The 12,001-nt window shown below is 44.7% G+C and overlaps 1 protein-coding gene across 1 annotated transcript in view; it reads right to left on the reverse strand.

The window, feature by feature from the left end:
- Positions 1–2,356: 2,356 nt before the first annotated feature.
- Lmntd1 (lamin tail domain containing 1) overlaps positions 2,357–12,001 on the reverse strand; it is a 38,391-nt gene continuing 28,746 nt past the window's right edge. The window contains exon 8 of the mRNA XM_052721941.1: positions 2,357–2,465. Coding sequence (XP_052577901.1) covers positions 2,410–2,465 — 56 coding nt within the window. The 3' untranslated portion in view covers positions 2,357–2,409. The remainder of the gene's footprint in view (positions 2,466–12,001) is intronic.

Consider the following 12,001-nt stretch of genomic DNA (forward strand, 5'->3'; position numbering starts at 1 on the left):
TACACTTGCCTACCTTGTGGTCTCAGGCAATATAATGAAAGCCTGAAACTGCACAAGGGCATGGCACTGGCTCACCCAGGACGGCTCAGGAACGGCAATAAGAACCACAGGAGCCATGGCTTTGCCTCTGAATGGACAGCAGACCCAGGAGCTGTCATTCACTGACAGATAAAATGAAGAAATAAAATTTTGCTCCTGGGAAGGCCTCAGAAATATTCTGAAGGTATACTGCTAGTCAGTCCTAGAGACACTAGCAGGTGGACGTGGAGAGAAGCCACTGAAAGGTAAGAGCCCTTGAACTTTTCAAAACAGAGCAGACTGTAACCAAACCAAACCAAAGCTACTGACTAACTCAGGAACAAGTCTGTAGCCATCACAGTCAAGGAAGAGCACCTGAGGAAGACTGTCAAAGCCTCAATACCTTTGCTCAAGTCAGGCCATGAATATGCCATAAGATGAATCACAACACTCCTTTTTAAAAAACTCAGACAAATCACCCGCCTCACTTGGCTCCTGTCTAGGACAGAACACTCTTTCCAGGGGCTGTGCAGGGTCCACACTCAGTTGGCTTTGGCTACAAACAGCAGAATCTTCACACTAGGATTTCAGATTGCAGCCTTTGCATTTCAGCACAGAAGTAAGGACCAAGGCAAGTGGAGGAAGCAGGTCCCAGGGCAGACAGGAGCCCAGATCTCTGGGGACAGGTATGACATGAGTGGGAGCCGAGGCTGGATTCGGTGGCCCCTCATGTTTAAACACCATGGAATTTAGCATTGGCTTGGCTGTTGGCCACTAGTTATCGCGAGTGATTTACATTTTCAGATAACTGTCTCCAAGTCTATAAAAAGTACCCAAGGAGTGAGTTTTGAATGGTGAGTCTATAGCCATCTCATTTTCCAGGACGGTCAAGGTGGTGCTGCAGGAGAAAGGGAGCTGTGTCTATAAAAGAACAGGTGTCCTTCAGAAAAAGAGGAGGTGACTGATGAGGGCTAGAGAGAGACACTCTGGAAGGGACTGGACAGCCCAGCAACCGGAGACAACCTCTGGTACATATGAGGGACTGAAGGGGACATCAGCTGTGGGGGACAGGAAGACTGTCTGGTCCAATGCATAGGCTAAGGTTGGGCTAAGTATGGCGTGTTTCTGATCTTAAACCAAGGGATGGTCCAAAGCCAAATAAAGAACACAGATACAGGAGACTCACTGGTTGCAGGTGTGAATTTGTCCTCCGCTTTTAGGGTGATTCACTTAAAAGCAAAAGCACCTGCCTGGCTTACATACTTCTCTGTTGCTGTGGTAAGAAACCATGACCAAGACAACTTACAAAGAACTGTTTATTTGAGCTTACAGTTCCAGAGGGCTAGCGTCCATGACGATCATGGTAGGGAGCATGGCAGCAGGCAGGCATGGCGTGGGAGTGGTATTTGAGAACCCACATCCTGAGACAGAGCCGTGAGGCAGAAAGAGCTACCTGGGTCTGGTGTGGGCTTTAGGAACTTCAAAGCTAGTGATGCAACCCCTCCAACAGGGTCCCAGCTCCTGATCCTTCCCAAACAACTCCACTAACTACAGATCAAGATTCAAACACTAGGGCCTCTGGGGGCCATTCTCCTTGACACCACCTCAATGCCTTTGCTGGACTCCGTAACTCGGGTGTTTATCTAATGAAACAAAGATGAATCAACCCCAAAGGTGAATGCCTAAACAATGCTGAGTCCTTAGGAGCTGGACGACAGAAGATGGCATTCCCACTCTTCAATATCATTAAAAATGTTCCGGTACAGAGCCCTGCAGGCCCCTAGGGCAGAGGAGTTTCTGGTATGTAACTAATGACACCTTGCTCACACAGAATGAATCATGCTGGTTTACATTTAGAGTAAACTCTAGATTTCAGTGGCATATCGCTACTTAGCAACAAGGATCAAATGAAGATCTGGGGTAAATTATTTCTCACCCTTAGAAAGTACCTGATTTAACAAGAGTACAAAACCTGATAGATCGGGAAACCACAGAAATGTCTGAGAGTAAAAGAGTACAGGAATGTCACAAGGTGTTGGGGTGCACAACTTTAATCTCACCACTCAGGAGGCAGAGGCAGGTGGATCTTTGTGAGTTGGAGGCCAGCATGTTGTACACAGCAAGTTCTGGAAGATGGGCAGTTCTGGAAGATGGCCAGCTAGAGTTCTATGTCACCAGATCCTGTCTTTTAAAAAAACAAAGAGAGAAGAAAAAGAACAATCCATTTTCTGAGGTATTCCAAACACCTTATTATGTCAGGAGATTGAGGCAGGAGGATTAACGTAAGTTTGAGGCCAGCTTTGGCCATAAAGTGAGACCCTCAAAAACTTTATTCTAATTATTGTGGTATTATTTTTCTATAGAGAAAGCAAGTTTGCAATGTGACTTACTTCACATGCTGAGATGTTTTTTATTTTCTTCCGCCTTCGATTTCTTTTTCTTGGTCTCTAAAAATAAAAAGGGCAGGAGTTCAGGTCGATGCCCACCTGTTGACTTTTCACAGAAAAGCCAATTTTAGCATGTGCTAACAGCATCGAGGTTCTCTTTAATTTGAAGAAATCTGTGGTTTGAAGGCAGTGCTTATGGAGACTTGAAGCAAGTAGCTTAGTAACTACCTGAGAAAAGTAGTTTTCAATTATTATGAAGTCCAAGCTATCAGTGAGTAATTTAAAAGGGGACATCCTCAAAATATAGTCAAAACTGAGAGAAGAATCTAACTGTGGAAAGTGTGTGTGCGTGTGTGTGTGTGTGTGTGTGTGTGTGTGTGTGTGTGTGTGTGCGTGCGTGCGTGTGTGCACGCACAATGTATTTCCAGCACTGCAGACTGAATGCACTTATGTGCTCTGCACCGAGCTGCATCTCCAGTCTCTTTTTATTTATAAGTTTTTGGAGATGGCACCAAGTTGCCCCCAGGCAGCCCAGGCAGGCTTTGAACCTGTAAGCCCCCTGATCAGCCTCTTGAGTAATGTTTTTAAAGCAGAGATTATAGAACAACACGCTGCTTATAGTATTTCCCCAGTGATTTCTACACTTACATGTGCTCAATGAGACAGTGACGGGGGGTGGGATGGGGGTGGAGATGCAGGGAAATGTGTGGATGGAGGAGGACACCCTGTCATCTATCTGCCATCTTAGTCAAGGGTGAGGTGATGTGTGCTCTTCACTCTCAGGCACCTGTGGGGCTTGGTTTCTGCTCTCACTGATGCTCAAGGCTCTTGTATAAAATGGCAGACTTTGCATATAACCCACACCTTCTGTACAGCCACACCTTAACCTGTCTGCAGTACTTGTAACATACCATAAACAGTCCTGTGTGGCACTGTACTGTTCTTTAAGGAATAATGATAATGTATAAGGTTAGCGTTGTATTTCTGAATACTTTATTCTGTGGTTGGTTAAATTTGATGTTGGTTAAGTCTGTGGGTGAACCTTGAACCTAGGAGAGATGATGGTATTTGAGTGGAACTGAAGGTCATATTGTATAAACACAGTGTTTACATATGAACCAGTGTATCAAACTGAAGAAGGGTGGACTGAATGACACCCAGCACAGATTACTTCTGTGTCAGAGATGAGATCACATATTATACCTGCAAAGTGAAAAATAAGAGAGCAAATGTTCTAAGTGTATGCTGGTGTGGTGATGCATGCTTCAATCTCACCACAGGGGCAGAGATGAGACCCCCAGAGACCAGAGTTAATGTCTCACTGGCTACATAGTAATTCCAGGCCTGACTGGGTTACACAGTAAGATTTACTCTCAAAAACCAACACCAACCAACCAGATGGAACATTCTAGAACAACAGCGAACTACTCTGGGAACAACAGGGAAAGCTCCCCAGGCATACCTGACAATTCAGAATTACCAGGTTTTGCTAGGGTTTGATTACAAATAACCACCCCAGGTCTCAGCTGTGAGGATGTGATAGGCAGGGAAGCCCACCATGGTGCAGAAATATCATCAGCAGTGATTTTCTCAGCCACTGACAATTTCCTGAACTCAGTGAATCAGGATTCTATTTGGCACAGGACGGTGTATACTTCCTGAACATTTCTGGGGCTGGGTTATAACTGGGGCTCTAAGGGGCTTGCCACAGGCAGTAGTGTAGATCTAGAAAGAAGGAAGACATCACTGTCCATCCTCCAGAACACTCTGTGGGCATGAAATAGACCTTTTTCATGTATGTCCTTGCAGTCTGGATAGGCTGAGCACGAGGGCTTTGGACGCTGGAAATCCTTATCTCAAGAAACAAAGGGCTGCAGCTCCTTGGACACTTACTAGAAGCCCTGCCACTGTGTTCCATCTTGGAAGGTGATGGCAATTTCTTGGGCTAATTGAAACTGAAATGTTTAGCCCCTTCTTAATTTAACAGGAGTGCTCTGAATTCCTGAAATTACATTTTTAATTGTATAAGGAAATGGACCATTAATGACATAATTCTCCACACGTGGGGTTACACTCTCTCCTCACTAAAGAGTAGTTTATAGCATGTGTGCTGTGTTGAAATGTTTTGAGGTAAAAGACCCAGTCATTATGTGCCTGGTTGTTTTATTAGGATTACAATACCAGAATGCTTATTTGGCTACTAAAGAAACATCGGTAAGGAGGGGCTCAGTGGGCTCAGCCCCCCATCATCTGTTTTTTTTATTTTAAAAATGTTATTATAAAACCACAGTCCACATTCTGGAACTCAGAAGTGGTGTTACTCTCAGACACAGGGGTGGCATACACTAGCTTTGTTTACATATTCTTAGTTTGATAAGGGGCGTGAACAGACACCCGGCACTCTGCAGTGTTTTTCTCCAGTCATTTCCTGTCCCCTCTGACAGGAATCAGCCTTTCTGTTCCACAGGAAACACCAGCTTTTCTGTTGTTTGAAACTTCCTTATAGAGATTCACAGATTTTTATCCTATGGTGTCCGTCTCCACCCACCCGGGAACTAGGGTGATAGGCGTGTGCCACCATGCTTGGCTGTTCACATGGCACTAGAGGTCTGGATTCAGGACCTTGTGTTTACACAGCAGGCACTTCACTCACTAAGCTACACACACACACACACACACACACACACACACAAGACTAATATGCTGCCAGCCATGGAAATATGAATGCAGACATTCCAAATTCTTAATACAATAAATTTAGACCATATAAAACAAGCAACAACAAGCAGATGCTAGCCTGGACACATGAGGAAATCCATATCAAACCTGCACTGGAAGCAGTTTCTTATGGGAAAATACCTTGATCCCAAGACAGATGCCAGATCTAATGACCTGTAACAAGTAACGAGAGTCCAGCTTAAGGAAAGTCCCCTAGGTGTGATCTTGGTGCTGTGGGATGTTCTGTATGTCAAATGTGTTGCTAATTAGTCAATAAATAAAACACTGATTGGCCATTGGCTAGGCAGGAAGTGTAGGCGGGACAAGGAGGAGAATAAAGCTGGGAAGTGGAAGGCTGAGTCAGAGAGACACTGCCAGCCGCCACGATGACAAACAGCATGTGAAGATGCCGGTAAGCCACGAGCCATGTGGCAAGGTATAGATGAATGGAAATGGATTAGTTTAAGCTGTAAGCACAGTTAGCAAGAAGCCTGCCACGGCCATACAGTTTGCAACCAATATAAGTCTCTGTGTTTACTTGGTTGGGTCTGAGGGGCTGTGGGACTGGCAGGTGATAGAGATTTGTCCTGACTGTGGGCCAGGCAGGAAAACTTAAGCTACATCTTGGGGTATAGACCTTATGCTGATGAGACTTTCAACATCTTATTGTTGCATCAGGTTCTGGATTCATTTATTTTCTAACAGTTGGCTTTCAATGTGTGGCTCTGCAACCTGCAGAAACGATGATAAACTGTTATTGCCACAACAGTGATGCTGAAGATGGCAGCAGCCGTACAGTGCACAATCAAAATGAATTCTCACTGCAGATTGCAACATGGATCACGGCTGATGGGTCAAGTGCCTTGGGCAGCATGCGATGTGAAGACTGTCCAGTAACCACCTCTGTCGATGTACCCAGTACCTGACAAGAGGCAACTGAAGAAGAAGGGCTAGCTGTGGCAGCAGCGTGAGGTGGCTGGTTGTGGTCGAGTATCAGCAGGTAGGAAGCAGGGAGCAGACAGGAAGAGGCCAGCTTGTCAGGTGGACTTTAAGGTCCACCCAGTGATCTCACTTCCTCCAGGGAGGCTCCACCACCTAAGCTCGCTATGGGGGACAGTCCAAACCACAACAGGAGCAAACCCTGGCGACCTGTCGCCCTTGTCAGGACTTCCTCACTGTTAAGCCTAGGTGCAAGAGGACACTGAGAAAGCCATCCACAGACTTACGCCAACACTGGAAGAAGACAGCACTTCCGGTAGCGATTCTCAATCTTCCTAATGCTGAGACCCTTTAGTACAGCTCCTCACGCTGTGGTGACCCCAACCATAGAACTATTTCATTGCTACTTTGTAACTGTCATTTTGCTAGTTATGAATTGTAATGTAAATCTCTGATATGCAGGATATCTGACATGCGACCCCCAAGAGTTCTTGACCCACAGGTTGAGAACCACTATGCTGGAGGACCATGGGTGGGATGCTGCAAACAAACCTGCTGGTGAGTGGCCTCCTCCTCATTCAGAGACTCTGTGCTCAGCAAACTTCAGCCCCACACATCATTCCTCCCAGGATGCCTCGCGGCTTCCTTCTGCTTCTTTTTTTCATTGCAAACCATTTCCGGGAGAGATGGCTCAGTGCTTAGGAGCACGTGGTGCCTTGGCAGAGGGCCTGAATTTGTTTCTCAGCAACCATATCAGGAGCCTCACAACTGCCCGTGACTCTAGTTCCAGGGGATCAGACATCCTCTCCTGGCCTCCACAGATACTACACACACTGTATGCACTTACTCAGACACACAAATAAAAAAAAGTAAAAAATTCTTAAAAACACTCAAGAGCATAGAAAATATCAGTAGATATTCTAGCTGTGATGAAAACCTTCATCACCAAACTGAGTGAATTAGTAAATACCCAGGCATTAGTGAGGCATACTTTAGCTGTCTGTGAGGGCAGTTCCTGAGAGGACAAGTTGGAGAACAAGACCTACCCTACAGGTGGGCGTCACCATTCCACCGTTGGGGTCTCAGACAGAACAAAAAAAAAAGAGGAAGCCAGCTGGGACTAGCATTGTCCTTTCTGTGCTCTGACCCTCTCAGCTGTGAGGAAACAGCTAATGCTTCTGCCATCACTGCCAAGCTGCTCCTGCCTCCATAGTCACTGCCAAACAAACCCTCCTTGAAGTCACTCTTGGTCACACCAACAAGGAAAGTCCTGAACACACCAGCCACACCATCACTCCCCACCCAGACTCAATGCTTCCCACCTTTGCATCGTTTCTGTGGCTCCATCCCTGAACTGCTGGTTAGCACACAAAGATTTCAGTGTGATTTTCCTAAGAACAGCCCAGGTAAGTACAGGCAACCAACACACAGGAAGAGAACAACACTTAATACCTAAAACTCCTGTCCTATATTCAAATCTGTCTCATTTGTGTCTGCGTGTGTGCATGTGTGTGTGCGCACACATGCTTATGTGTGTGCATGTGTGTATGCATGCTTTGTGTGTGTGTGTGTGTGTGTGTATGTGTGCGCACTCACATGGTGCATGTGTAGGCCACAGGTCAGCCTCAGCTGTCTTCCTTCAGACATTGTCTACTTTTTTGAAGCCAGGTCTCTGGTAGCCCTGAGCTTGCCAGGTTGACTGGGCAGCTGAACTGTGAGCCCCAGGACTCCTCCTGTCCCCACTTCTCCAGAGGGGAAGTAAAAACACGCTCACTGTAGGCCAGGCTTTAAAAAGTGGGTTCTGGGGTACAGAACTCAGGTCCTCACACTTTACTGACTGAGCTATCTGCCCAGTGTTTATCGTCACATTTAAAAAGATGAATTTAAGTACAGAAAGGTTCACAAATCATGACTGCACAACCTGAGGATGGCTAACGTGTACACATAAACACTACTCAGGCCAGGAAAGGGAACCTCTCCTTATTCCACATGCAGTTTCTGGGGATGTCCCCATGCCTCTTCTCTCAGTCACATATGACTTCTCCAATTTTTGACACCATGGTTAGGTTTCTGAGTTTTCTAGGTATGGCCTCACCCAATATATGTTCTTTGTCTGAGGCCTTTGGCTTGGTAGGGTGCTGACAGTGTATACCGATGCTACTGCCATTGTTCATTCCATGTTATTCCTTATGTCAAAGCTTATTCTTCTACTTGATGGATGATGAACTGGACACCTCCAGTGCTAGGGTCTTATAAATCAAGATCCAGCTACCATTATGGTATGTGTTGTAACAAACATGTTTGTTTGTTATATAGTTACTAAGAAGAGCATTATGGAGTCATGGGGTAATAGGATACAAGGATTTTCTTTTTCCTTGACTTCTTACACTTTGGCGTCTAGCACAGTACTGAACAAGAGTCACAATAATGAGAATTCTCGCCTCGCTCTAGACTTGGAGGAATTTGCTGTAGGATTTTAGAAAATCATTTGTCAGAATGAGGAAATCTTTTTTTAGTCCAATTTTTAATATTTTTACTCTCATGGATAGGTATTGAATTTTATAAAGTGCACATCTGATATCAATTTAGATCACTAGCTATAATTTTCTCTAAACATTTTTAGGTTATAAGTGGTTAAGTATTATTATGATTTTACTGTACAGATCTGAGTGTTTTCAGTGTGTATGCACCACGTGCATGCCTGGTGTCCTGGGAGGACAGAAGAGGACAAGTACCCTGGGCTGGAGTCACAGACGGTTGTCAACAGCCACATGGGTCCTGGATCCGACCTCGGGTCCTCCACAAGAGCAGCTAGTGCTCTTAACTGCTGTCTCTCCTGTCACACGATTAAGTTTTAGAGGTTAAAACATTTTAAAAATAAACCCAACATGCCTGTGGTAGTTATTCCAGGTAACCTGCACACCAGAGAACGCCTCATTGGGAAACACATGATGTATGTGCCTTATTATGTCACAGCTGCGACACATTGTCTGTTAGTCTAGGCTAACTTGTACCATGCATCCTTAGTTAACATCTAAGGTTAGTTGCTTCTGCCTCAACTTACTGGAGAGACAAGGAACTTGAATTTGTATTAAAGGGTTAGAAACCCTCAGAGTACCATAAGACACAAATCATCCTGGAATGGGGAACTTGTCCGTCTGTTTTCTTACTTAGGGTGTGCACACATCTGAACTTTTCAGAGGAAAATCCTGAAATAGTGATGAGCTAGTCATCATCTGTCAGCTTCTGTCACGTAAAGTTACAGGGAATAAGGGAAACGGGACTCTCCTGCAGTGCTTCTGGGAGACAGTCAAACTCTCTAGAGCATTGTGGGAAATGAAAGCGGGGGCTCTAGGTGCTGCAGAGCTGAGCAGGCACACTCAGGGACAGTGCAGGACCGAAAGCATTTGACCAGCCCTCTCGGAGCAGCCTTTGTGCCTGCGTAGATACACACACACACACACACACGCACACACACACACGCACACACCACACACGCACACACACACCACACACACGCGCATGGCTGCTGTGGTATACACAGAATGCTCATCTACATTGCTGTAGAACAAGACAATATGAGAATAGAGAATAATATCAAAACGGAGTGATACAGTAATGAGATCAGATCTCCATATAACACTAGAGTTAATTCTTTATGTTGTATGATTATGTCCCAAAGAGCAGACATGCCCAGTGCAATGCCCCTTCTGGAAGCTAAAAGCAAAGCAGCCATCATGTACTGGTCTACAGATCCTTATATGTGCAGTTAATGTTCAAAAGTAAGGACCAGAGTGGTGTGGTCCAACATCAGCTCAAGACTAGAATGGTGGAGAAAGACTTTCCGACTGCGGATGTGGTAAGGTCATCATGACAGAATGCTAGCACCTGTGAGCTGTGAGCGGTCAGCGCAGGGGTGATGTTTATACTCTATCAGATATTTCACATCTTCAAAAATGGGGTTAGCATTAATCAGGCATGGGGTACGTCGCTGTTTCTTTAAGTTATCTTACTCTTCAGTCTCTAAGCTCCTGTACTGTATTTAGGAGACAGCTAAAGGCAAAGTCACTGTTCTCTCTGCTAAACTGCCTCTGTTTTGCAACCCGGCAAGTGTCTGTCACAGCAGGATAAAGAGCAGCGCTGGGCAAACTCAAGGCACTCAGTCGGCTTGTTTGTCTGCTTTCTCTTTGCTGGTTACTGTGTGCTCACGGCAGCAAGCTGCCCACAGCAGAAAAGACCCAAAGAAACTAACCGAGGATGAGCATGTGAGGTACCTTCCCCTCGAAGAATTTGTCATACATTTTTCCAAGGATATGAACCTGTGACTCAGGAATTTCTTTTTCTAGTTATTTAGAACATGTCTGTTGGTGATTGCCTTTTGCATAGAAACCAGAAGAAAGTCCCGGTAATTCTGATGCACACTTACCTGTGCATATTCATAGTTTCATGCATAGTTGTATAATAATGAGTGGAGGCCCTAAAGGTGTCAAGGTATGCATCTCTTTTTGAATTGTTGTTATAGGATGTGCACACACAGAGAAATACTTTCTGAATCACAACAGAAAGCTGCTTTAGCTAAGGTTGAAACTAAATTTATTCGAAAACTAGGTTATTGAGAGTAATTCATTGGAGAAAACCATAACAAGATATATTCCTTGAGACTCTCAGGTAAAAATTATAAAGTCATCCATCTGTCTCTCTGACAGAGGATCTGTTGCTTAAGGGAAACATTGACAATCCAGATTCATATCTTATCTCATAGCTGAGGAAAAACATGCATACATACAACTAGTATGAAGTTTTATGAAAATGGATTATTATTAAATTAATAATATCTACTGAGTGTTATCAATTATTATAACCCATCACTCCATTTCTAAGAGGTGCTAGTACGGTGGTTATTATTTCTCAAGAAGGCACCAGCAACTCCGCTAACACTGTGGCTTCCAGTGTTTTATGGGAAATTCTGTGGTTCCATGGAGGGGTCTTAAAGGTCAAAGGAGGAATGAATATCAAGGTTGCGAGCAGCGAGCATGGCCACCTCCCCTCACTGTGGACAGAGCTGTCTGTGTTTTGCACACTGGGATTCTGCCCAATGTTATTTTTAAATGCATCTTTCTGCCAAATGAGGCTATAAGCTACGGCATGCCCAGATTACAGCCACTGTGTGAAACCGTGTCTCAATGCTGGGATCTGGTTCCTTCTTGGTACAGTGTTCTAAATTTAATTTTTCTCAAGAATCTGGGGGCATCTGATGAGCCCCAAGTACTCTCCCAGAAGAAGTCACACAAACACAATTTTACAGCAAATATAGAAGGCTCATGGGGTCATGAAAATCTAATCAAAGTCTAGGTTAAAAATGTCAACTCAGCTGGGCATCGTGGTGCATGCCAGCACTCCAAGCATTCAGAAGGCTGAGGCAGGAGGCGATTCTGGGACATCCAGGGTGCCCTACCTAGAAAATCCAAAAAATAAAACAACCAAGACAACAGCAACCATCCAGTCTAAGATCCCGTTTAGTACAGGATCCCTGACTGAAGGAGAATAACAACTTGGGGTCACTGTTGGGCTGTGTTTGGAAGTGGTGGGTAATTTTTTTTGGCACAGCATAACATGTAGGGATCACTTTTCTATGCAAAATGTATTTTTCACCAACCTTTAAGAATTACAATAGGAGGCTGAAGCAGGAGAATTGTCATGAGTTCATAGACAGCCTAGGATACTGAAATTGGGGGATATAGGGTGAGATAGTTTCTCAAAAATAAATATACACCGTCCCCCAAACAAACAAGTCACATGCTGGCCATGTGGTTCTTTAGACCGATTGCTTCAATAGCAGTGATTTATGAAGAACTATGGAAGTTAGTCACTTCACCACAGCAGTGGCAAGTGAATAACCTACATTCCTGCTCTAAAAGCCTTTGTTATAATTTTGATGA

This window comes from Peromyscus californicus, unplaced genomic scaffold (assembly GCF_007827085.1).
Source record: "Peromyscus californicus insignis strain IS unplaced genomic scaffold, ASM782708v3 Scaffold_6__1_contigs__length_162567912, whole genome shotgun sequence".
In the NCBI taxonomy this organism is placed as follows: Eukaryota; Metazoa; Chordata; class Mammalia; order Rodentia; family Cricetidae; genus Peromyscus; species Peromyscus californicus.